At 41.2% G+C, this 25,872-nt stretch overlaps 1 protein-coding gene across 2 annotated transcripts in view; it reads right to left on the reverse strand.

Moving 5' to 3' along the window:
• Window positions 1-25,872, reverse strand: part of myo1g (myosin IG) — a 46,477-nt gene continuing 20,605 nt past the window's right edge. For both annotated transcript variants that reach the window (XM_057828043.1, XM_057828045.1), the window contains 8 exons: window positions 25,203-25,369; window positions 24,922-25,129; window positions 24,464-24,687; window positions 20,476-20,620; window positions 18,296-18,400; window positions 17,785-17,898; window positions 13,470-13,627; window positions 1-493 (listed from right to left, as the gene is read on the reverse strand). In XM_057828043.1, the coding sequence (XP_057684026.1) occupies window positions 331-493; window positions 13,470-13,627; window positions 17,785-17,898; window positions 18,296-18,400; window positions 20,476-20,620; window positions 24,464-24,687; window positions 24,922-25,129; window positions 25,203-25,369 (1,284 nt within the window). In that variant the 3' untranslated portion in view covers window positions 1-330. The remainder of the gene's footprint in view (window positions 494-13,469; window positions 13,628-17,784; window positions 17,899-18,295; window positions 18,401-20,475; window positions 20,621-24,463; window positions 24,688-24,921; window positions 25,130-25,202; window positions 25,370-25,872) is intronic.

Genomic DNA, 25,872 nt, shown 5'->3' on the forward strand with positions numbered 1-25,872 from the left:
GATCATATTTGATGGTGATTTTATGCAGAAATGTGAGAAATTCCAAAAGGTTCAGATACTTTTTCATACCACTGTGCTTTGGGAGTGACTGTGTGCGCAAAAACAAGTCCAATCTGTTTTGACTGCGTGAGGAAAAGACAAAAATAGTCCAAAGATTCTCAGATTTGAGATTGACATTTTCATCTTTCTATAGAACTCATTCAGCGCCATTTACGACGATAGACGTCCCATCCATTTGGATAGGGAGGAGATATCGCTGCCAGCCCTCCCAATCCCAATGGATAGGACGTCTATCCCCGTCAATAGCCTTGAAACTAATAATTCACTGCCTCACTTGGTCGGCACCAGTAGAACAAAACCATCTTTGCTCTTCTTGAAATCAGCGATTATTTGTCCCGCCTTGGCTTCCACGGTGACCGTCTTTGACTTGCCCCGCATCTGGAGTCGGATGGCCGAAGGGCACACCTTCACGGTTAACGACGTTTTTCGTACACTGAAACACAAAAGAAAGCATAAAACCATTATGAGTAGAATGTGAAGTAAAGATGTTTCTTCAGCTCATGTGATGCACCGCTGGAAGCAGTTCAGGCACAAGACACCCGATTGGCAGCTCTTCAAAATTAATTCACTCATAACTAATAAGACACAATGTGACTATTGAGCATGAGGCAGTGAATCAAAGTTAATGAGACACTTCTGGGAAAATATCTTCCCACAAGCAAACTCAAATGGGAGACAGGCACGTGGATCAACATTCGAAAATTTTAATTTTTGACGGTTCTTATTGTGCTTTTAACAAGTTTTCTTTAACTGGAAAGTAATAAAAAAATATTTGAAAATATGAGAAATAGGCCACGAGGCATACTTGTCTTTTAGCAGATTTTTTCAATGTGATGATGGTTTGGTTTTTAAAAGCATGCTCAAACACAACCTTAGGAAGGAAAGCTTGAAGTGAAACCTGGGAAGATAAGATTTTTTTTTCTACAATCAGACACACAGTGACCTACAAAATCAATTCAAAACTGTACTGGAGTGAAACTTTCTTAGGTGAGAGTTTATTCAAATTTTTTTGATCAAACACACACTGGCCTCTAAGTGCATACTAAATTAATCCCTCAGTTAAACACATTTATTGACTGTGAGTATATTATGAAAAAACAATTTAAAAAACTAAAATAAGAGCAACAAGTAGTAGAGTGAACATTTCAGAGGTGTATGTTTATTCATAATTTTTTTGATCAAACAAACATTATCATTCAAAAACATACAGAAATCCCCAGTTTAAAACCGTTGTTTAGAGTAAGTATCCTTTGAAAAAAATACCTAGATAGGAAGATTCATTCATTTATTAGTTCATTTTCTGAGCCTTTTATCCTTACAAGCGTCACGGGGGTGCTGGAGCCTATCCCAGATAACTATGGGGTACACCCTGAATCGGTTGCCACCCAATCGCAGGGCACATGGAGAGGAATAATAATTCACGCACACACTCATACCTAGAGACAATTTGGAGCAGCAGCTCCGAGACCAATAAGTGGTATTTGACATATGGCGAAATGGCTTTTGGCAAATGGCAGTTTTTATTGGCATATGGCATACGTCAGAACAACTGCCATGTAAAAAAAACTGCCACCTGCATTTTGCCATATGTATAAAAAAATGCCAAATGCCAAAAGCCCTTTTCCCATACGTCAAAAATCTGCCAAATGCCAAAAGCCATTTTGCCAAATGCAAAAACAACTGCCATATGCCAAAAGCCATTTTGCCATATGTCAAAATAACTGCCATTTGCCAAAAACCATTTAGCCATATGCCCAAAAAACTGCCATATGACAAAAGCCATTTTGCCATATGCCAAAAAACTGCCATATGTCAAAAGCAATTTTGCCATATGTAAAAAAAAAAAAAACTGCCATATTCCAAAAGCCATTTTGCCATATGTAAAAAAAAAAGCCATATGCCAAAAGGCATTTCTCAATAAGTCAAAAAAAAAAAACTCCCATATGCCAAACGCCAGTTTGCCATTTATCAAGAAAATTGCCATATGTAAAAAAAAAAAAAACTAAAATGCCATATGCCATAAGCCATTTTGCCATATGTCAAAAAAAATAAACTTCCATATGCCAAACGGTAGTTTGCCATTTATCAAAAAAATTGCCATATGCCAAAAGCAATTTGCCATATGTCAAAAAAACTGCCACCTGCCAAAAGCCATTTTGCCATATGTCAAAAAAACTGCCACATGCCAAAAGCCCTTTTGCCATACGTCAAAAAACTGCCATATGCCAAAAGCCATTTTGCCAAATGCAAAAACAACTGCCATATGCCAAAAGCCATTTTGCCAGATGTCAAAATAACTGCCATATGCCAAAAACCATTTAGCCATATGCCCAAAAAACTGCCATATGCCAAAAGCCATTTAGCCATATGCCCAAAAAACTGCTATATGCCAAAAGCCATTTTGCCATATGCCCAAAAAAACATCCATATGCCAAAAGCAATTTTACCATATGTAAAAAAAAACTGCCATATGCCAAAAGCCATTTTGCCATGTCAAAAAAACTACCATATGCCAAAAGCCATTTTGCCATGTCAAGAAAAACTCCCATATGCCAAAAGCCAGTTTGCCATAAATAAAAAAAAAGTGCCATATGTCAAAAGCCATGTGTCAAAAGCCATTTTGCCATATGCCAAAAAAGTGCCATATGCCAAAAGCCAGTTTGCCATATGCCAAAAGCCATTTTGCCATATGTCAAAAAAACTGCCATATGCCAAAAGCCATTTTGCCGTATGTCAAAAAAACTGCCATATGCCAAAAGCCATTTTGCCGTATGTCAAAAAAACTGCCGTATGCCAAAAGCCATTGTGCCATATGTCAAAACCAATATCGCCATATGTCAAATACCACTTTTCTGTTCTCGCTGTCTCTCATTTAGAGTGTCCGATCAGCCACCATGCAAGTTTTTAGGGTGTGGGAGAAAACTGGAGTACCCGGAGAAAGCCTGCGCAGGCACGGGGAGAACATGCAAAGGCCATGCAGGAAGGCCAGAGCCCGGGATTGAAACCTTGATCTCAAAACTGTGAGGTTGACGTGTTACCCACTTGACCACAGTGCTGCCAAACCTAAAATCTAAAAAACCTAAAAACGCAAACTTAACCTTAGTGTCAAACATTTTTTAAAAGAAAAAAAAGGGCAACAAGTAGTAGAGTGAACGTTAGGAAGGTGAGGGTTTTTTTTTTTTTTTTTAATCCATTACGATATAGCCTAAAGAAGCATACTGAATCAATCACCCAGTTTAAAATGTTTTTTCTGCAGTAAATTATACTACCTAAAAAAACCCATATTAAAAAAAACAAAAGCAACATGTAGCATAGCCTAAACTACGCATCAAGATGAAGCCTGCAAAATGTTGCTGTAAGGATTCTGTCGACAAAGCAACCCACACTCAGCAGTTGAATAATTTATGGCTCCATAGACAGATTTAGGGTGCAGCGGCAGAACCCGTCAGACCTCCCGCCACCACCTCGACTTTCATTCTCACCCTTCCAGCAGTCGGCCTCCATCTTTGTCCCCGTCACAGTCTCTGAGAAGCGAGCTGAAGCTAATGCAATGTGAACATGTGCCCGCGGTGCCTCAGTTATGGAGGAATCACTCGCTGTTTTATTAGCAAAGCCACTGAGCACCGTGCCTTAATGTTATTAATGCAGTTTGTCTGATTATGGGGCAATCAGATCAAGATGGAGCTAAACGCAGAATAATATGCCCTCATAGATAATATCAGAATGATGAATGCTGTATATATATTTTTTTTCAAAAGCACGTGTGAATTAAGTCATCCCCAGCCATTGACTGCGAGTTTTGTCAATTTTGCCGCCTTAGTTATCCCCCAAAGTTGATGTCTCAGTCAGTGTCACCTTCTTCAGGCGTAATTGGCTCTCAGGAGGGAATCAAGCAGCAGAAAGTGTCAGAAAACTGACAGAGCAAAGCAAACTGCCAGGCAGGTCAAGCCCTGAAACATCACATGAAAAAGAACTTTGATTCACTTGAAGAGGAGAAACCCTGTTTGTTTCTCAGTCTGTCTTTCTTTCATTGTTGTTTGTTTTCTGCTCAGTTGGAAACTCATTTGAATGTGTAATCTTATTTTGAATTCCCAGCAATAAACTCGTTTGGTGCCATTGGTATTGCTAGACGAGCCACCCTCCCACGTCAAATGGATCGGACGTCTACTAGTGATAAACCCATTTAAATTTTAAGCAGAAGGACGATTGGACGTCTATGACCGTCCATGGCAGGCAGTCCAGGGTCACTTCCTGTAGATTTCGGGTCAATTACTATTGATGTAAAGCTAGGGCGTAAATTTGGTCTTAACATTGGTAGGGACGATATTAGCGTAATGCACATAATGTAAACAATGATCCAAATAAGGGACGGCTAGCTTGACTTTGTTGTTCCTTGTGGAGGCTGGCCTGACTGCAGTAGTTTTACAGGTTAGCAAGTTTAATGTTATGCTAGCGCCGATGCAGGTCTGACTTTCAGTAGCAAAATTTGTGGTGTTTCCCCCACTCCCACAACATTGACGTATTTTTACATGACTTACAGTGGCTACTGCTTGCCCCAAAAAATTCTAATATCCCTCCTCTCCAAAGGTTTTCTATCATTACAGCATATGGGTAGACAATCAAAATTACCTATATACTGTATATAGTGAAAATGAGGTTGCTTAAAGGTTGGTAGGGACAATTTGAGCACCCTGAAAAGTGGGTAGTGTCCTTCTGTCTCTATGCAAACCTACGCCCTTGATGTAAAGGCAATTTCAGCTCATTTCTTATTGATTTTTAAGGTGAAAAATTATATAGAGCTTTTTTTGTGGGTCGAGAAATGGATAATTTTTGTGGGCTAAAAATCAAATATTCTATTCAAATTCAATTCTACGCTACTTTCCACTTTTGGGTCATATCCGGTTGATTTTGGGCAACTTCCTGTTGATTTTGGGGGCATCTCTAAGTCATGTCATATTGATATTAATTTTATTTAAAGATTTTTTTTTGTTGGACCAACTTTGTCAAAGCATTCCCACAATTAAAACCACTGCTGCTAGAAATGGCACCTACCACTTAAACAGAGGTGGGTAGAGAAGCCAAAAACACCACACTTCCACAAATACCAAATGTGCATGAAAACATTGGGGGAGACCGTCAACCTCTGTTGCCACCTGCTGTCAACACTGTGGTCATTCAACATGCCTCCTAGCATGCATTGCAGCACTACAATCAAAATTCATGTTCTGTGCTAATTATTTCTTCAGTTACTGTTCCAGTTGTTTCATTAATTGCTAGCTATGGTATTTGGTAACGCTTTATTTGACAGTTGCACCATAAAACTGTCATAAAAACATCATAATTATGACATGACACTGCCACGAGCATTAATGAACGCTTATGACAGCTGTCAATTAGTGTCATCCGGCAAATGATCTCACTTTTCAATGAATGTAAACGATCTGAGCTGGACATAAATCGAGTTAGTGACATAATTTGCTGTCATTTCATAATTACGATGGTCTTATGGCAGTCTGATGATGCCACCGTCAAATAAACAAAAAAGTGTTACCTATTAACCCAAATAATTCAACAAATAAGCCGCACTGAACTATAAGCCGCAGGATTCAAAATGAGGGGAAAAAAGTAGCGGCTTATAGTCCGAAAATGACGGAAATTGAACAGGCCGGCGGGATCGTTGGACTTACCAGCTTGTTTGTGGTCATGTGACTGTATTGTTACCTTTTACTAAAAAGGTTAATCAACTAAATGCAACAAAGTAAATGTAACGTGTTACTACCCACCTCTGCATTGTAATGTTATCAGATGGAATTCTGGGGGGAAAAATGAGTCATAAATGGCATCGAAAATGGACATTCGTGCCATTTCAAGGCCGGGTCGACATCTTTGCTGGTTTGTTTTGATCCACTTTCTGCGCTCATGTGCTCACATTTTGAGCGGGAAGAATGCCAGTTGGGTCAGCCTTTACTCGGTCAACACGTCACCATTCTGCCAATTTGTTTGTTTGTCCTGCTTGGGTTTGAGGTCGATTTGGAGTTGGTGCATGACTGCTGTTCCCATGGACAAAGACGGCCATTGAGTTTTGAATTGCTTTGAGGTCAGTAGCCAAAAATTGCTTTGAGAAGTTGGGATAAAAAGCTCTCTTGTGCCAATATTTCATTTGTTATTGTACTTGACTCACTTGCTAGCATAGATGTCTAATCCATTTTGACTGGGAGGAGGCAGATTGGACGTTTATGACTGTCAATGTGTTCAACAGAACGATGAAAATATCTTTTGTTGCTCACGTAATCGCTCCCAAAGTGGTACATTTTGCCAATTTCACAGCTTTTATTTTGCGTTACTACGGCATTTTACGCAGACGCTAAAAGCACACGAGCGACTGAGTAAAAACTAGGTCAGCTTCTCCACATTATTTACTTCCACCTGAGTTAAAAGCGGTTGCTGTAGTTACTCGCGTATGACCAAAACCGCATTACCACTGATCCTAATCCATCAAATCAAAAGTTGGGACGCGACAGACGTGGGATTTCGGGGGCTACGTGAGCGATGACTCCGGCAGCCAGACGAACACATCGAGGACAGTCGCCGAGGGAGAAAAAACAAAGAGCGGCAGAGGAATCTATTTCAGGATGAAGTGAACGCCACTCACGGCCTAAAAAGATCATTTTGTCTAAGTGACTGCACATGAGCGGCGGTTGGGCCGACCAGGTCAGACGTCAACAAGTGAGCGGGCGACCGCACAACGTGCTAGCGTACGCTCAGATTCTGTTTGTCCCTGCGACATAGAAAGGAGGGGTGACCTAGAAGATAGGAATGAATTTACAAGCATCAAGTATTTTTCCATATTCATGAAAGATCAATTAGAACACGGGTGTTCAAACTTTTGTCTCAGAAGGCCGCTTTCAGAAAAATGGGTTAACTTAGTTTTATTTTGACATACGTACTCATTGGCTGCCATTGACGGCAATAGACGTCCAATCCATTATGACTGGGAAGGCTGTCAGCGATCTTTTGATGGCTTTAAACACACCAGTAGGATTTGTGAATCAAATCAAATCTTTCTATGTAAATATCCCATATTAAAATATGGACACCTGCGACTTATAGGCAGGTGTGGCTTGAAGTGAGGAAATTAAGTATTTGAACACCATGCGATTTTGATGATTTTTTTTTAACAATTTATTTGTACAGTGGTACCTCTACATACGAAGTTAATTCGTTCCAGGACCTTGTTTGTAAGTCGAAATGGTTGTATGTCGAGCAGGATTTTCCCATATGAATACATTATAATTCCATTATTTCGTTCCACAGCCCAAAAACCGACACTAAATCCTTAATAAATACTTCTGGTACAATTACATATGGCAATTACACATAGCAAAACACATTAATTATAAATAAAAATCGGAATGATAACATAATGATAATAATAATAATTCCTGTAACAATGCAATAAATCGGGTTCTAATGTGGCCGACGTTTTTTTCTGTACCTGAATGCACCGCACGACTGACGTGACACAAAGGAGCGGTGCGGTTGAGTTTACTTTCGCTTTCAATGTTTTCTTGAGTACACAGTCAATTTTGGTGAACAGAAGGCGTTTTGTGTTCGATAAGTTCTGAAAAAAATGATAAAAACCTGACAAAGCTGGCGATTTCTTTGGCGATGTAACCACAATAATAATTGTCAACTTATAAAGACTGGCGAACGGTGGTCGGAGGAGGACCGTACAGATGTATTGTTAAGCCAGTTCACGGATGCGCACCCCACGCTCATATTTCTCTATAATTTGCATTTTCTTTTTCCTTGTTTCACCACTTGTACCAACCTTTTTGAAACCTGTGTTGATTTCTCTCACAAGAAAGTCAGCTGTGCGTCCGTCTGCGGTGCTGTCTTGTCGTCGTATTTCGAGCATGTTGTCCGATGTAGAAACAAATGGCGAGTCAAATTTTACGTCGGATGTCGAAAAGATCGCGTGTCGAAGCGATTGTATGTCGAGGTACCACTGTATTATACAGCTGCAAATAAGTATTTGAACACCTGATAAAATCATTTTTAATATTTTGTACAGTAGCCTTTGAGTAGAATTACAGAGGTCAAACGTTTCCTTTAACTTTTAACCAGGTTTGCACAGACTGGAGCAGGGATTTTACACCACTGCTCCACACAGATCTTCTCAAAATCAATCAGGTTTCTGGGCTGTCACCAAGAAACACTATGTTTGAGCTTCCTTCAAAGATTTTCTATTGGGTCTGGGTCTGGAGACTGGCTAGGCCCCTCCAGAACCTTGATATGCTTTTTACAAAGCCATTCCTTGGTAATTATGGCTGTCTGCTTCAGGCCATTGTCATGTTGGAAGACCCAGTCACGACCCATTCTCAATGCTCTACCTGAGGGAAGGAGGTTATTCCCCAAAACCCCACAATACATAGCCCTGGTCATCCTCTCCTCAATACAGTGCCGTTGTCGAGTTCCATGTGCAGAAAAACACCCCCAAAGCATGACGCTACCACCATGCTTCACAGTAGGGATGGTGTTTTTGGGATGGCACTCCAAACACTATGAGTGGAATTAAGACCAAAAAGTTCAATTTTGATCCAGCATTACTTTCTCCCATGACTCCTTTGGATCATTCAATTTGTCAATGGCAAACTTAAAATGGGCCAGGACATGTGCTGGCTTAAGCAGTGAAACCTTTAATGCCATGCATGATTTTAAAGCATGACGTCTTAGTGTATTACCAACAGTAACCTTGGAAATGGTGGTCCCAGTTCCTTTCAGGTTATTGACCAGCTCGTCCTGTGTAGTTCTTGGCTGATTCCTTACCATTCTTAGGATCATTGAGACCCTACGAGGTACATCTTGCTAGCCTGGAACTCCAGACTCACCGTGTTCCAGCTATAGAATCTGGCGACTATTCAGCGGATCAAATTCCCAGGGCAGCGCAAGCCACAGCAAACAGACAGCGGAGTGGACCAATCAGTGACGGATGGATGGTAAAGCGACAAGAAACTCTAGCGCAAGGACGTAAACATGTGAGGAGAGCAGACAACGGAGAAGTTTATTCAACATGGCTAGCTCGAGACAAACTGTTGGTTTAGCGACTCAATGTGTTTTTGGTCATTTAAAAAACTAAATTTACCACGGATAGCTCTCCCGTTCGCTATCTGTGTTGTTGTGGAGACGACCTGCGACGCGCAAGCGTGACGTTCCTCGTTAAGAACACGTCACGCAAATAAATAAAATTGATTGCACGGATGATTTCGTTCAGGCTCGAGAGGCCAATAAGGAGCTGGGTCCCAGACACTATAGCTGGAACAGCAGTGAGTCTGGAGTTCCAAGCTAACATCTTGCATGGAGCCTCAGTCTGAGGGAGATTGACAGTCATGTTTGGCTTATTCCATTTTCTAATAATTGCTCCAACGGTGGAGCTTATATCACCAAGTTGCTTGGCAATTGCTTCGTAACCCTTTCCAGCCTTGTAGAGGTCTACAATTCTGTCAGTGAGGTCTTTGGACAGCTCTTTCATCTTAACCTTGTTAGTAATTGGAGTCTTCATATATGTATGGGGTGGACAGGTGTTTTTATGCAGCTAACCACCTCAAACAGGTCAAAAAGTCAACTAGAAAAGTCTACCTCCACTCCACTTATTCGTTCGACTTTTTAAAGGCGACTAACAGGCTCACAATTCTAGCTAATAGACAAAATACTCAATTCAAATACTTATTTGCAGCAGTATAATACAAATAAATTGTTTTAAAAATCATACGCTGTAATTTCTGGATTTTTTTTTTCCGTTTAGATTTTATCTCACAGTGGACATGCACCTACCATAAAAATTTTAAACCCGCCCATCATTTGTAATGGGAGAACTTCCAAAATCGCATGGTATTCAAATACCTATGAAATTTAGGTGAAGCAGCTTATACTAGTGCAGAAGTTACATTAAACAACAGACGAGCTGTAAATGAGCACGCTGGTGAAGTTGACGGGATGACTCCAATCCCCAAATCACCTTTTAAAAGAACGAACCCCGACCGGGACAGATCATAGCCTAAATCCCGCCTTGAGCCCACTCATACTCCTCCAGCTGTCCCAGCAGATGGTCCACAAGTTCAACCCCCACCACAATACACCCAAGTCCTCCGCAAGTAGACACACATTAGACATACCGACACACAGATGCCATGTTTGGGTCACAAAATGTTTTGTCTCTCGGATTTCCAAAATACCAGCAAACTCTTCGTTAAGCTTATTTTTTAAGTACATACAAGGATGTCAATGGCGATGACACATTATCATTATCTACCAGCCTTTTAGTGCAGTTAATTTAGTATAAATTGTACTTTCCCGCACATCATCTGTTGTCAACTCACACTTTTTTGTGACAATTCCCCCAGCATGAACATGACTCGCATATTCCAGTATCTCATATCCGGACAGTCAAGCACAAGAGTGTGTCATTCCCCCACACCGCCAACCCCTTCCACGCTTCCACAAGTCACCCTTGACTTTTGTTTCATAAGTTTCCTTTTGCTGAGCAGCCTCATGGAGGGTCACAACCTCCTCCGTTCACCGCAGATGGTGCCACAATGACAAGCGAGAGAGGGGGAAGGGGTCTGAACGGACTCCCAATGGTGCCGGGCAGCTGTCTCGGTGATCTCAAGCGGACAAAAAGCGCAATAATATAGAAGTAATAAAACTGACAGGCCTGTGAAATGCCCTTCAGATACATAAAATTAAAAAACAAAAAATAAAAAATCGCATATGAGTTGGCTTTTGGCCAGGGTGATTTTTTTAAAATCGTAGATCCATATACTCCACCATCAGTTGACAAGACAGCTCCAGCAGATATTGTGCCACGGCTTCCCGTAGGGGGCCGACCCAGGCAGAACGAATAAAAGTAGTAACAAGTAGTAGCAAGAAAGAAAAAAAAAAAACAACAAAAATGAACGAAATGAACAAGAATCCTACTAAGTATTTTATAATGGGTCAAAATGAGTTTCAGAACAGATCATGTGACTAGCACCTTAGACACGGTCTTTTGCTTTGCTTAGCCAAAACTACACCTGAGGAGGCAAGATGGTTATTTAGAATTTCTTTAAACCAAATCTTTCAAAAGCTTCAACAACTGAGCTTCAGCAGAGGATTGAACACGAACAGTGTCAAGATAAGTTAATTTTACTGCTGTAAATGCGTTTCGGGGTATCAAATGTTTTGCCCCCCCACCCACAAAAGTCAAACTCCGCCTATGCTTTGAAACGTTGTGAAAAAAAATCAATAGATAAACTTTGTGTAACCTTGACTTGAAATAGTTACGTAAAATGAACGACAACTGCCTGTTTTTTGCTTTGACCCAAGAATCTAGATTGTTTTACGTTCATATCTATAGAAATTCTGCGATTTCAGCATTTATTTACAATAATTTTTCAACTTAGACAGCTCTTTGTTTTGTGTCGGCTGCCATGTTGGATTTTGTATCTCTACACATGACATTTAAGTTGCTATTTCTGGCAAAAGCTTATGTGATATGTTAAATATTGCTATTGATCCTGAAGATATAGGGGATTATCTCTACATTTGGTGATTTTTGTGCATGTAGCGCAAAATCTGAGAATTTTATAGCCATTGTAAGTTTTATCGACTTTGAATTGTTTGATGCTGCTGCTCATGGAGACTCATACATATGTGCCTAAGGGAGATGAATGTTTTGGTTATAGGTCGCAAGTGGGTTAAGTTTTGAAAATATATCAATTTTGTTTTTTAAAATGGGCCCCCTACGGATTAGCCCGAGCCCCATTTCCCATCAACTGATAGTGAAGTCTACGGTAGATCTGATAAAATTAAAGGTCGATTTTGGTGATTAGTCTTGACATATTTAATCAATATAAATCAGTGTTGTTTAGTCAAGGATGACGATGACAAAAATATTTTGTCGATGAACCATTTTTTTATGACAATGACGTGACGAAGATGACAAGCTAAAAACGTGTCCTGGGAGGCTAAAAAACTATCGTACATGTAGTTAACCTGCATTGTAGCAGTGTTTGGTCGTATCATTTATGTGACGTGCGGCCCCATGCCGCCCTACACACACGCTTACTCACCAGTATCCTCTCCAGGATCCAGACTTGCTTGTTTTGAAAACACATGGTAAGATTTGTTTTCTTATCTTGGCTGGAAAGAATATGCCGTGTTGCTTTAGCCTTTGGAGGTCTGTACTGAGTGGTCAACACACATTAAACGTAACTTGTAACGTTAGCATAGCGTAGCATTAGCATTTAGCGTAGTGAGCGTCAGCTTAAACTCTTGAACAAATTTTCATCACGAAGATGGTGGTGTCCTTGTAGACTATGTGCACATCTTTCAATGTTCATTCCAAATTGTTAGAAACCTTTATCTGTTTTTGGTAAATGGTAAATGGAGTGCACTTACATAGCACATTTATCTACATTCTTACAATACCCAAAGCACTTTACATTAGCACATATATGGTGCACACATGCAAGGCGCTGCCAACCCATTGGGGGCAAATTAGGGTTCAGTGCCTTGCCTAAGGGCACTTCGACAGTGGGCAGTCGTAGCCAATAATCGAACCACTGACCCTTCGGTCCCAGGACAACTCAAGCTACCAACTGCGCCACACCGCCCTGTAGACTAACACTTTTGAATTTTACAGATAAAAACGTTTTGAGTGATTGTCAACTAAAACTAGACAACATTTGAGATTTCATCGACAAAAATTAGACAAACACATTTTGAAAGGACTAAAATATAACTCAGACTACTAAGTATTTTCGGCCAAAAGACTAAGACAAAAATTGAAAGGGCTGCCAAAAACAGCACTGCTAAAATCAATGAAAATTCACACACAAACACCTTGGGAACATTCACAGACAAGAAACGGAACATCACTCACTCTTTGGATGCTGTCAAAAACACGTTATGTCAGCTTGATTGGGATCACTTCTACTACTTTCTGTTACTGTCAGGGAGGAATATTTAAGGAACTCATACAGGCATGAAAAACAAGTTACCGTATACAGATAATTTTATTAAATCATGATCATTTTTGGGCCAGATTGTCCAGCCACGGCAATCAAATGTACATTGCATTATTTTGGCGAGATTTTTTTACAAAACCGCAGTCTCCAACTTCCAGCGATGCAAATGCTCGACGTGCGATTGCATCTTTAAACAGCTTTTACGTCCGAATGATGAACAAGATAAATGTCAGCGTGACTGATTCATGCCCGAGCGTTAATTCACAGCAGGTGCACACACGCAGCCAAGTATGACGCCGCGAGAGTGACAAATGCCAAGAATATGATTTGCATATTTGTTATGTGACATTAATACTTTTTTGTAGAAGCCTTGGAACCGAAATGTTCAAAAGTGGAACTGACCGTGTGAAATGGTCCACCAACGTGCCCACCAGCTCGCCCACGCGGTCCTGGTTTGGACAGAGTTCTCCACTTTGAAGGCACAAAAGAAGGTCATCCTGTGAGGATGTGTGCAACGCCACCATCTGGTCCAGTCCGGCGCTTATGCTCAGTCCTGTAAACTGTGAAGAAAAACTGAATTTAATTGCCTGCAGGTAGCAATGAACACCTTTGGAACACTTTTGTGAAGCTTTGTTGTGAACTTTTCATGAACCATTTCTATGAACTGTAATGAGTTCAACTGTGAAAAGAGTGATTTTTCTGCTTGTTTAAATCATTTACTTCTTGTTATCTACACTGATCACAATGTGTCATTGTTTTTTCATGCTTAGGTTAGCAATGAACATCAAATGAAAAACAAACAACAGTATAAAATTGTGTCTAACAGCTTCATGTTGGAAAGTGAGTTGAGTTTGCTAGCTAGCTAGCTAGCAGTCTAGTTTTGCTCTCAGGTTAGAGCAGTGGTTCTTAACCTTGCTAAAGGTACAGAGTTTCACACATACAGTGGGGAGAACAAGTATTTGATACACTGCCAATGGGTTTTCCCATTGACTGTGTATCAAATAGTTGTTCTCCCCACTGTACATTACCCGAACCCTTTGGAATTACATTTTTTTTTCCAAATTAAAATTGGATACATCTAAGCTAGCAAGCTAAAACTTAAGTGAATTTCCATTCAAATTTTCTCATTTTTTTTAAACAGGCCAAAACGTGTGGTTTTATCTTTATTTTTTATCTTCAATCACATCCTCACATCACATCCTATTTTCATGACGTAAAATGTGACACCTTTTTTTTTTTATGTAAACGCAGTGTACTTTACACGTAGGTCTCTTGTACTTCTTCATAACAAGTGAGAGTCAACCTTCCACTGAGCAAACCAGTTGCTCCTCCCATCAGATAAAGGTCTAGCAGTTGAAATAATTGGAATAAAGCCTGTAAATTGGAGACTAACCAATCCAAAATCCTGTCTAAAACACCACTTTGCCTAGATTTAGTCGGTGTCCAAAAATAGGGCCCTGCGTGTCTTAACCTTCACCAAACCCCTTATACCAGGGGTCCCCAAACTACGGCCCGCCTCCACATTTGGTCCGGCCCCCTGAACAATCCGAGAGAGCTTTTTTTTTTTTTTTTCCCCTGGCTTTTTCTGTGAAGAACCCAGAGAGGGTTATTTGGTTATTATCTATTTAATTAATAGTGTTTTTATTATATTATATTATATGATATTGTATTATTTTTTTATCTTATTTACTTTTGTTCCGTGAAGAATCCAGAGAGGGTTATTTGATTGTGGCTTTCTGAAAAACAATACATTTTTACATTTAGGCACTCCTGCATTCGTCACACTTTTTCTGTTACAAACTGACCCCGGCCCCTCATCAGAGAACGGAAAAGTTATGTGGCGCTCACAGGAAAAATTTTGGTGACCCCTGCCTTAGACTGACTCACCGAACCCCTTGGGGTTCAATCGAACCCAGGTTGAGAAGCACTGGGTAAAAGGGAAAAAAATGATGCCCAAAAACCTTATTTAGTCACATGAAAATATTTGGAAATGATCCATTAGCACATTTCATACCATTGCCAGCAATAGACATCCAATCCGTTTTAATTATTTACCGTAATTTTTGCACTATAGGGCGCACCTGACTATAAGCCGCCACCCACCAAAATTGACACGAAAACGCATTTATTCATAGATAAGCCGCAGCTGTCCTCACTGTATTCTGGGGTATTTACACCAAAATATATTAACCGGTAACACTTTATTTGACAGCAGCATCATACGACTGCCATAAGACCAAATTAATAAACCATCACTTCATTGCTTGAAGAAGCTTCATTTGGCCATCACTGCTCCCTTGGGGGAGACAGTCAACCTCTGCTGCCACCTGCTGTCAACACTTGTTGTCCAACATGCCTCCTACCATGCATTGCAGCACTACAGATGTAGATAACAATCGAAATTCATGTTCTGTGCCAATTATTTCCTCAATTACAGTTCCAGTTGTTTCATTAATTGCCAGTTATGGTATTTGTTAACACTTTATTTGAAAGTGGCGCCATAAGACTGTCATTAGACAATCATAATTATGACATGACACTGTCATGAACATTAATGAATGCTTATAAGAGATGTCATTTAGTGTTATCTGGCAAATGATCTCACTTTTAAATGAATGCAAAAGATCCGAGCTGAACATAAATGAAGTTAGTGACATAATTTGCCAGATGACACAAAATAATATCTGTCATATGCATTCATTAATGCCCATGATAGTGTCAGGTCATGATTATGACGTTCTTATGACAGTATTATAACGCCGCTATCAAATAAAGTATTACCCATTAACCCAAATGAATCAACAAATAAGACACATTGGACTATAAGCCACAGTATTCAAAATGAAGGAAAAAAGTAGCGGCTTATAGTCCGAAAATTATGGTATTTTTGTCCATCCATTATCTTCCGCTTGTCCCGGGGTCGGGTCACGGGGGCAGCAGCTTTAACAGGGAAGCCCGGACTTCCCTCTCCCCAGCCACTTCAACCAGCTCCTCCGGCGGGATCCCAAGGCGTTCCCAGGCCAGACGAGAGACAAAGTCTCTCCAGCGTGTCCTGGGTCGTCCCCGGGGCCTCCCGCCGGTGGGACATGCCCGTAACACCTCTCCAGGGAGGCGTCCGGGAGGCATCCGAACCAGATGCCCGAGCCACCTCAGCTGGCTCCTCTCTACGCGGAGGAGTAGCGGCTCGACGCCGAGTCCCTCCCGGATGACCGAGCTTCTCACCCTATCTCTAAGGGAGAGCCCGGACACCCTGCGGAGGAAACTCATTTCAGCCGCTTGTATCCGGGATCTTGTTCTTTCGGTCACGACCCAAAGCTGGTGACCATAGGTGAGGGTAGGAACGTAGATCGACTGGTAAATCGAGAGCTTTGCCTATCGGCTCAGCTCCTTCTTCACCATTACGGACCGGTGCAGAGTCCGCATTACTGCAGACGCCGCACCGATTCGCCTGTCGATCTCCCGCTCCCTCCTACCGTCACTCGTGAACAAGACCCCAAGATACTTGAACTCCTCCACTTGGGGCAGGATCTCATCCCCGACTCGGAGAGGGCACTCCACCCTTTTCCGACTGAGGACCATGGTCTCGGATTTGGAGGTGCTGATCTTCATCCCAACCGCTTCACCCTCAGCTGCGAACCGCTCCAGGAAGAGTTGGAGGTCACGGCTTGATGAAGCCAACAGCACTAAGGCTGAGGAGTGTGATCCATCTATAATTGGAACACACCCTCCGGTCCCCCTTCTTAAAAAGGGGGACCACCACCCCGGTCTGCCAATCCAGAGGCACTGTCCCCGATGTCCACGCGATGTTGTAGAGACGTGTCAGCCACGACCACCCTACAACATCCAGAGCCTTCAGGAACTCCGGGCGGATCTCATCTACCCCCGGAGCCTTGGCACCGAGGAGCTTAAGCCACAGTATTCAAAATGAAGGAAAAAAGTAGCGGCTTATAGTCCGAAAATGGTATTTTTGTTTTAAATTAAAAGAAAAAATCGGAAAACCACAATACTTTTTTTTCCCTTTTATGAGTAACAACTTTCACTGCCATTGACATGCAAACTTTGAGGTGAAACTTTCTGAAGTGAATGTTTATTCAATAGACACACCAAACAAATTTGATAAAATACAATCATTGCATCTGGAGGGTGTAAAAAAAAATATTAATTAAAAATTGTGATCTTCATACATGTTTTTCCATGTAAACTAATTTGCTACAATTGACACAATGAACGTCCAATCCATTGGGTCATATGATCGCTGCCAGGCCCCCTAGTCCAAATGGATTTGACGTCTACCACCGCAACCAATGAGTTAAATAAAACAATTGATTTGCTCACCCAGTCGCTCACAAAATGGTGAACCTCACCCCGACTGAGTCATGTAGTGGTTTTGGCCATTAAGATAAAGCACTCAAAACATGCCGGAGGTTAAACAGCATCATTAAGCAGCAGTAGCAGTAGAGTAGCTAAAGATAACCACCATTAAGCACTAGTGCTCATACTGAGGGTTATGAATCTTATCCAGGTCACACAGTGAGAGAATAAACCACTGGAGGGAAAAAAAAGGAAACCACGGCACCATCATTCTGTACAGTCATTGCGCCTGACAGAAATCTAAGAGTCTCATGTCGAAGGTCAAGGTGAAAAACACGGTGACGCATGAATGAGGCAAAAAATGGAACTCATTGTGCTGATTGCTGTACTCCAACACGGTACTTACTGTGTCCAAAGGGGTTTTCCTCAGAACCTTGAATTGTTTTTTGGGCTCTAATTTGTAGAAGAACTTGTCTGTGATAAGCACGCCACGGTCTGTGCTTTTGTTAAATCTGTTCATCTATAAGAAGAGTATAAAAACAAATCAAAATACACAATGGCTGTTTTATTATCACTTGCAAAATTTTCACAGCTATCAAATGTTGGAGTATTGACTCACAAATGCAAAAGCGCAGAACAAATGCTGCGAATATATTTTAAAGCTCGACAAGATTTATATGACTGCACTCTCCATTCGGAAATTGCAGCTGTTATCATCCACTGGGATATGATAAAAGCAAATTCAGCATAATAATAAGCAGGGCTTCAGCTGACTGCACTCCGGTTCAGGACTTTTTGTTGATTTTTGGTTGAATATTTGTCTAAATTTCTCTAAATATTTGTCTATATATTTCAGCCCCTCTTAGTGCAATTTAGCTATCATGTATGTAGCGTGCGAGTGATGATGTGTGCTTTACCTTCCGACAGAAGCCAGAAAAGAGGACTTGACTGTACTCGTCTTTGTTCCGCAGCTCCCGGGCGAAGCGAGCGAAGCCGGAACTGGTTTGTGGGCAGTCTCGCACCTGCAAGAATCAAAGACTTGTATTATTTGCGGGAATGCAGCTTCACAGGGAGATGTGAGCTATCACTAGGCAGTCCTGGATAGTCATTCTAAACTAAATAAAAGTGATCTTAGCAGCAAATATTCTCTCTCTCATTTTTCTTCTTTTAAGGTAAATATTTTACATTAAAAATCTATTCAATGTATTTCATTAATTATAACCGTGTCCTAAGGCTACTACTTACCGTAATTTTCGGACTATAAGCCGCCACCCACCAAATTTGATGAGAAAACAGCATTTGTTCATAGATGAACCGCACTGGATTATAAACCGCAGCTGTCCTCAATGTAATATGGGATATTTACACCAAAAGATATTAACTGGTAACACTATATTTGACAGCGGCATCATAAGACCAAATGAACCACCATGAAGCTTTTAACCAATTGGCTGCAAAGCTTCAAGAAGCTTCATTTGGCCCTTGGAGGAGTGAGTCAACCTCTGCTGCCACCGGCCACCAACAGTATTGTCATCCAACATGCCTCTTAACATGCATTGCAGCACTACAGATGTAAATAACATTTAAAATTCATGTTCTATGCTAATTAATTCTTCAGTTACTGTTTGAGTTGTTTCATTATTTGTTAGTTATGGTATTTGGTAACACTTTATTTGACACTGGCGCCATAAGACTATCACAATGGCGTACCGCACGCAAGCTATCTTTAGACCGTGACGTCGCATCATAAAGCGGAAGTAAAGCCGAAGTGGGACATTATAGACCCGCCCTCGCATAGAACCAAAGTAATTTGTGCTACTTTTCGCCGGTAATCTTTCAAAAACGAACATGCCGATCACAAAGCTAACTAAATTGCCCCCAAGAACAGTAAGAGACGTAGGACAACCAGAGGATATATAAGAAAGACAGGGCTGATGGTAAAGGATAGCTTGTTGAAACGGGAGAATGTCATTGTCAGTCACGTTGATAAAAAAAGCTAAGGCTATGCTTAGGTCGGCTCGTTCTTTTCGTCTTTTTCAGCCTTCGACACTCATGCCATCTCTTTAACTGAACATTTTTATGTTCTTCCACATCTTTGCCAGTGAATTTGGCACCAGGCACATCATTTTCGGAGAGAATTGGTAGTTTTAGTTCTGTAAACATCTCCTTCGTACACGATTTCCATTCATTTCCTATTAGGGATAAACTGGCTTGTCCCTACTTAGCAACAGTAGCTAATGTCATGAATACTAATGAGCGGAAGTGACGTGTTGCTTGCGGTACGCCATTATGACATGACACGTCATGAGCATTAATGAATGCTTATGACAGATGTCATTTTGTGTCATCCTGCAAATAATCTCACTTTTGAATAGATGTAAAGATCCGTGCTGGACATAAATGGAGTTCGTGACATAATTCAAAATGTCATTAATGCCCATGATAGTGTTATGTCATAATTATGATGGTCTTATGGCAGTCTTACGACACCACAGTCAAAGAAAGTGTTACCTATTAACCCAAATAAATCAACAAATAGGCCATACTGGACTATTAGCCACAAGGATTCAAAATAAGGGGAAAAAAGTAGCAGGTTATAGTCGAAAAATTACGGTATTTATGTAACTCATTGGCTGCCATTGACGGCTACAGACGTCTGATCCGTTTGGATGTCTGTCAACGTCAATGGCATTAAACTTGAATCATTTACTGTCAGCCTACAATACACCCAAGCCTATTTATTTTTTCTCTCTGTACTAATTCTGTTATTGTAGAACGAAGCCCAATCACGTGAACTCGGCATCCTCAATGAGACTTTGCAGTCACGGGCCGCGGCAAACACATGCGAGTGACTCAGAGCGACGCTCAAATCACGCTCACGCTCCCCCGAAGGCGTGTCTGAAAGCCCGCAGCCAGCAAACAAGCTCAGATTAGCTCGGAAAAGAACAGAGTGTGGGATTCATTAAAGTGGGCTCCGCTCACAAGTGCCGCAGTCACATTGTTTGCTTCTTGTCACATGCCCGCCATATACATTCACAGACGATTATCAACAATTTCATGTCATTTGACTCGACGTGCTTGTGTGTGGGACTCTCACATTGGCCAGGTAGTCCCTTTCCCAAGCTCGAACGCAACCCCAGTCTTTCCTTTCGCCACCCAGAGCGGTCAAAGCGGCGACTTTGGCTCGAATTTCCGGCATATCGGACGGCGGAATTTTCTTCACCATCTGTCTTGCCCACCACCTGAAAAAATACACACAAAGTGCTGTAAATACCTAACTATAAGTCGTATGCTGTTCTGAACAGTGTCACAAGTACAACAGGTGTGTTCATAGCCAGTCTGAAACCTCAAAAAGTTAAGACTTCACTTTGAAAAGCAGGTAACTACAATTATGTTGAAGTAAATATAATATACACTTTACCTTGATTTGTTAGCTTGCAGTGGACGTAGTTCTATTAAAATCTCAGGTTAACTGCTGTCACTGCTAGCAATAACAACAGCTTGGCTGTAGCACACTGGGGATGTCTATTCCTTTTAAATTTGTCAAGCTAGCATTAATTGCTAGCTTTAACTTGTTCTTCTTAAATGATACCAAGCATTTGGTTGAGCCTTTTCGGCCATAAAATCCAGTTTTGACTAACAAACGCTATGCTAGCATAGTAGCCTTATCGCAGAGAACTGGGGATATCCTTTAGTTTGTTCTATTTTGTGAAATGGTTACTTCAAATTGCTCTTCAGTTGTGATACCTAAGGTTCCTGTAAATAACGCACTTCCTCACAAATTTAGCCAAGGGAATGCAATCACTAAAGATGCGTTCTTGTACAAGTTGGTAGGGACTCAAAATGCACTCAAAATGGCAAAATCATAATGACGCTGAGGTCCACGAGGCAAAATGAATCTGAGAAACAAGGTACAATGATGCTAATTAACCCGCAAAAATCCAGAAATTGTGTTTTTTTTTTTTTGTTTTTTTTTTTTTAATCTGCCAAGCTAGCATTAGCATTAGCCTCAACCTGGAATGGCACCAAGCTCAGACAGAGACTTCTTAAGCCATAAAAATACCATAGTGCCTATCGAACCTGACTAGAAGCATGCCTGCATAGCAGCTTTTTGCAGCAAACAATGGATATCATTTAGGTTAGCTTTAAATTGTTCTTCTGTAGCGACACCAAAGGTCTTCTCTGACAATAAGTTGGTGCGTGCCTGTAAATAACTCACCATAGACTCCACCATCAGTTGACAAGACAGCTCCCACAGGCATTGTGCTACGCCTTCCCGTAGGGGCCCAAACGAGGCAGAACATTGAGTTGGCTTTCACTGTGATAAACTCAAACACACGCTCCGTTCTAATGCCGGATTTAGGTGGAAATAGGACGAAGGTTTTACTGCATATAGAAGGCAGGAGTGTCTCGAAAGTGATTTGGTCGAGGATTCAAGGTAATTATTATATTAAATAGCACCATCCATGCACTTTGAAATGTTGTGGAAAAAAACAATGGATAAAATTAGTGTAACTTTGGCTTGAAATATTTCCGTAAAATGAATGATAACTGCCCATTTTTTTCTTTTAACCAAGAATCTACACTGTTTTACGTTCATATCTACAGAAATTCCTTGATTTAAGCATTTATTTACAAGAATTTTTAACTTAAAAAGCTCTTTGTTTTGTGACGGCCGCCATATTAGATTTTATATCTCTACACAATAGCGGAATTCAACCTAAATAAGTTGTGATAGTACATAGAAAAATGCAAATTTTGCTTTTGTTGAGTAAATTTCAGATGATTCTGTATGCTTTCCTCAAGTATTAAGTTTCTGATGTGAAAATTAAGTGATTTATTAGCTGTTGAAAACTAAAAATAATTATGTTACTATTTTGGGCAAAAACATATGTTAAATATTGCTAATGATCCTGAAAATATAGGTGATTATCTCTGCATTTGGTGATTTTTGTGCATCTAACGTAAAGTTTGAGAATTTTATAGCCATTTTAAGTTTTGCTATACTTGTATAAATAAAATTATTAATCGGGATTTTATTAGAGAACAACTTAATTTTTTGATGTCACTGCTCATGGAGACTCATTATGCCTAAGGGAGGTAGGTGCCTGTTTGGGTTTTAAGTCGCTAGCGGCTTTGGTTTCGAAAATATTTTGAATTTAACATTTTTGAAAATAGGCCCCCTACGAATCGGCCCCAAGCCCCGTGTCCTATCAACTGATGGGGAGTTCATAGACTTTCTCACAAATGCACCCTTGGGAATGCTATCCCTAAAGGTGCTTTCAACTACATAGTGTCGTTGGATAATGGAACACTCACGTTAGTAAATTAGACTCTGAACAAACCCAAAATCCAGATACAGTGGGGAGAACAAGTATTTGATACACTGCCGATTTTGCTGGTTTTCCCACTTGCAAAGCATGTAGAGGTCTGTAATTTGTATCATAAGTTCTCTTCAACTATGAGGGACGGAATCTAATACAAAAATCCAGAAAATCACGTTGTAAGATTTTTAAATAATAAATTTGCATTTAATTGCATGAAATAAGTATTTGATCACAAAAATCAAACTTATTATTTGGTACAGAAACAATTGTTTGCTATTACAGATACCCAACGTTTCCTGTAGTCCTTGACAAGGTTTGCACACAGTACAGCAGGGATTTTGGCCTACTCCTCCATCCAGATCTTCTCAAGAGCCTTCAGGTTTTGGGGCTGCTGTCGGGCAACACGGACTTTCAGCTCCCTCCATAGATTTTCTATCAGGTTCAGATCTGGTGACTGGCTAGGCAACTCCAGTACCATAAAGATGCTTCTCACAGAGCCACTCTTTAGTTGCCTTGGCTGTGTGCTTTGGGTCGCTGTCATGCTGGAAGACCCAGCCACGACCCATCTTCAGGGCTCTCACTGAAGGAAGGAGATTGTCAGCCAAGATCTGGCGATACATAGCCCCATCCATCCTCCCCTAAATACGGTGCAGTCGTCCTGTACCCTTGGCAGAGAAGCAGCCCCAAAAAATTATGTTTCCTCTTCCATGTTTCACAGTTAGGATGGTGTTCTTGGGGTTGTATTCATCCTTCTTTTTCCTCCAAACACGACGAGCCGAGTTTAGACCAAAAAGTTCAATTTTGGTCTCATCCAACCACATGACCTTCTCCCATTGCTCCTCTGGATCATCCAGATGGTCAGTGGCAAACTTCAGACGTGTCTGGACATGCACTGGCTTCAGCAGCGGGACCTTGCGTGCGCTGTAGGATTTTAATCAAGGACGGCGTAATGTGTTTCAGATGGTTGTCTTCGAGACTGTGGTTCCAGCTCTCTTCAGGTCATTGACCAGGTCCTGCCGTGTAGTTCTGGGCTGATCCCTCTCCTTCCTCATGATCAGTGATGCCCCACGAGGTGAGCTCTTGCATGGAGCCCCAGAACGAGGCAGATTGACCGTCAACTTGAATTTCTTCCATTTTCTAATAATCGCTCCAACAGTTGTTACCTTCTCACCAAGCTGCTTGCTTATTTTCCTGTAGCCCATCCCAGCCTTGTGCAGGTCTATTATTTTATCCCTGATGTCCTTACACAGCTCTTTGGTCTTGGCCATTGTGGAGAGGTTGGAGTTTGTTTGTTTGAGCATGTGAACAGGTGTCTTTTAAACAGGTAACAAGTTCAAACAGGTGCAGTTACTTCTGGTAATGAGTGGAGAAGAGGAGGGGTTCTTAAAAAAGAACTGAGAGCCGAAATATTTACTAGTTGGTAATGTATCAAATACTTATTTCATGCAGTTAAATACAAATTTATTATTTAAAAATTATACAATGTGATTTTCTGGATTTTTGTATTAGATTCTGTCCCTCACAGTTGAAGAGAACTTACAGTATGATACAAATTACAGACCTCTACATGCTTTGCAAGTGGGAAAACCAGCAAAATCGGCAGTGTATCGAATACTTGTTCTCCCCACTGTATCTAGGCTGCAAAAGTAGCCAATAAAAATCTATAAATCAGCTGCATTCTTATTATAATTGTAGAAAAAAGTAGCAAGTTATAGTCTGAAGAATATGCTTAAAAAAAAAAAAAAAGTCCTTTCTGACCTGCGATGCAGCGAGACCGTGATGGCGTGAAACCCTGCGAGAGCAGCGGGCGGCGTTGGCCACATGACGCTTTTCCCGTAATCGGCCATGTTCCTCACATTTGCAAAGCGCTGCTCCACTTCCCAGAAGTGGGCCTTGACCTTGTAGCGCTTAAAGCAGCCCATGATGGCGTAGATGGCCTTCATTCGCCGGCACCTCATTCGAGCGAGAGCCCCCCGCCATACCTGTGTGAATTTTAAAAGGGTGAGACTTCTCTGTAGAGTCGTCTAACTAGGTCATTACAAGAAGAAAGGATATGGTAATTTCACTGGAAGTTTTTTTCCCGGACTATAAATCACAATTTTTTAATGTCTGGCTATAGTGACTTTTACTTAGGTAAATGCGATTTATAATCCGAAAAATACAATGATATACGTTTATGTAACTGCGTTCTGCATCGCTGAAACACCTGACCAGACCTTTTGTAGGAAAAGCACAAGGATGGGAATGAGGGCGGCTCTCTCCTGCTCCAAAGTAAAGAGGGATCGCGGCGTTCGCACAAAAAGCTTGGAGTGACCGTACGCCACGTCGTCTTGGAATCCGTGCTGTCTGACGATGGCTTCCACCGCGTCCCTGTCCGATTCCATCAAGTGGTTGGGCCAAGTGTACTCGCAAGTCATTTTATAGCTAAAGAAGGACAGTTAGAACATCAACATTCAGAACAGTCAATTGTACATTGTTTGTGTGGAATCTCTGTTACCGCTGTAAGAAGCGAGCGTAAGGCTGCCTGTAGGCGAAACCAGCTCGGCGCACCATGACGTTCTCCAGAAGGCCCAGATAGGCGACCTGATGTTGGCAGCGAGCATCATCGAACAGCAGCGGGGACTTGACCTCATTCGGTTTGATGCATCTCACGTAATACGGCTCCTGAAAACAACAACCGATATGAACCACTTTGAGCAATGGTCTTCGCAAATAAGGTCTGATTGATGGACACGGATTGTTAACGATGATTGACAGTCACTGTAAAACCAACACGTGGAGGTGCGAAGCAGCTGAGGCTAGTGTAGCTTTTCAGGTTATTTAAAGCACATTCAAGTGTAGTGGAGAAGCCGACAAATGCCTTCACATCAACAGGGATTGTGGAGGTAAACGCTATCTTGTTACTAAACAAGTATGCTAGCACTACGAGAAACAAAGCACTCAAATGAGATTTCCAACACTGCATTTCTGTTGCTAACGTGCTGAGCAGTTTTTTTACTAATTCCATACTGTGCACCTGCACTCTATCTACCTATGGTGTAGTTTTGTCTCAACATTGGTAGGGACGATATTACCATAATGCACATAACACAAACAATGATCCAAATGAGGGACGGTTAGCTTGACTTCGTTGTTCATTCGGGAGGCTGGCCTGACCGCGGTAGTTT

This window comes from Corythoichthys intestinalis, chromosome 22, assembly GCF_030265065.1.
Source record: "Corythoichthys intestinalis isolate RoL2023-P3 chromosome 22, ASM3026506v1, whole genome shotgun sequence".
NCBI lineage: Eukaryota > Metazoa > Chordata > Actinopteri > Syngnathiformes > Syngnathidae > Corythoichthys > Corythoichthys intestinalis.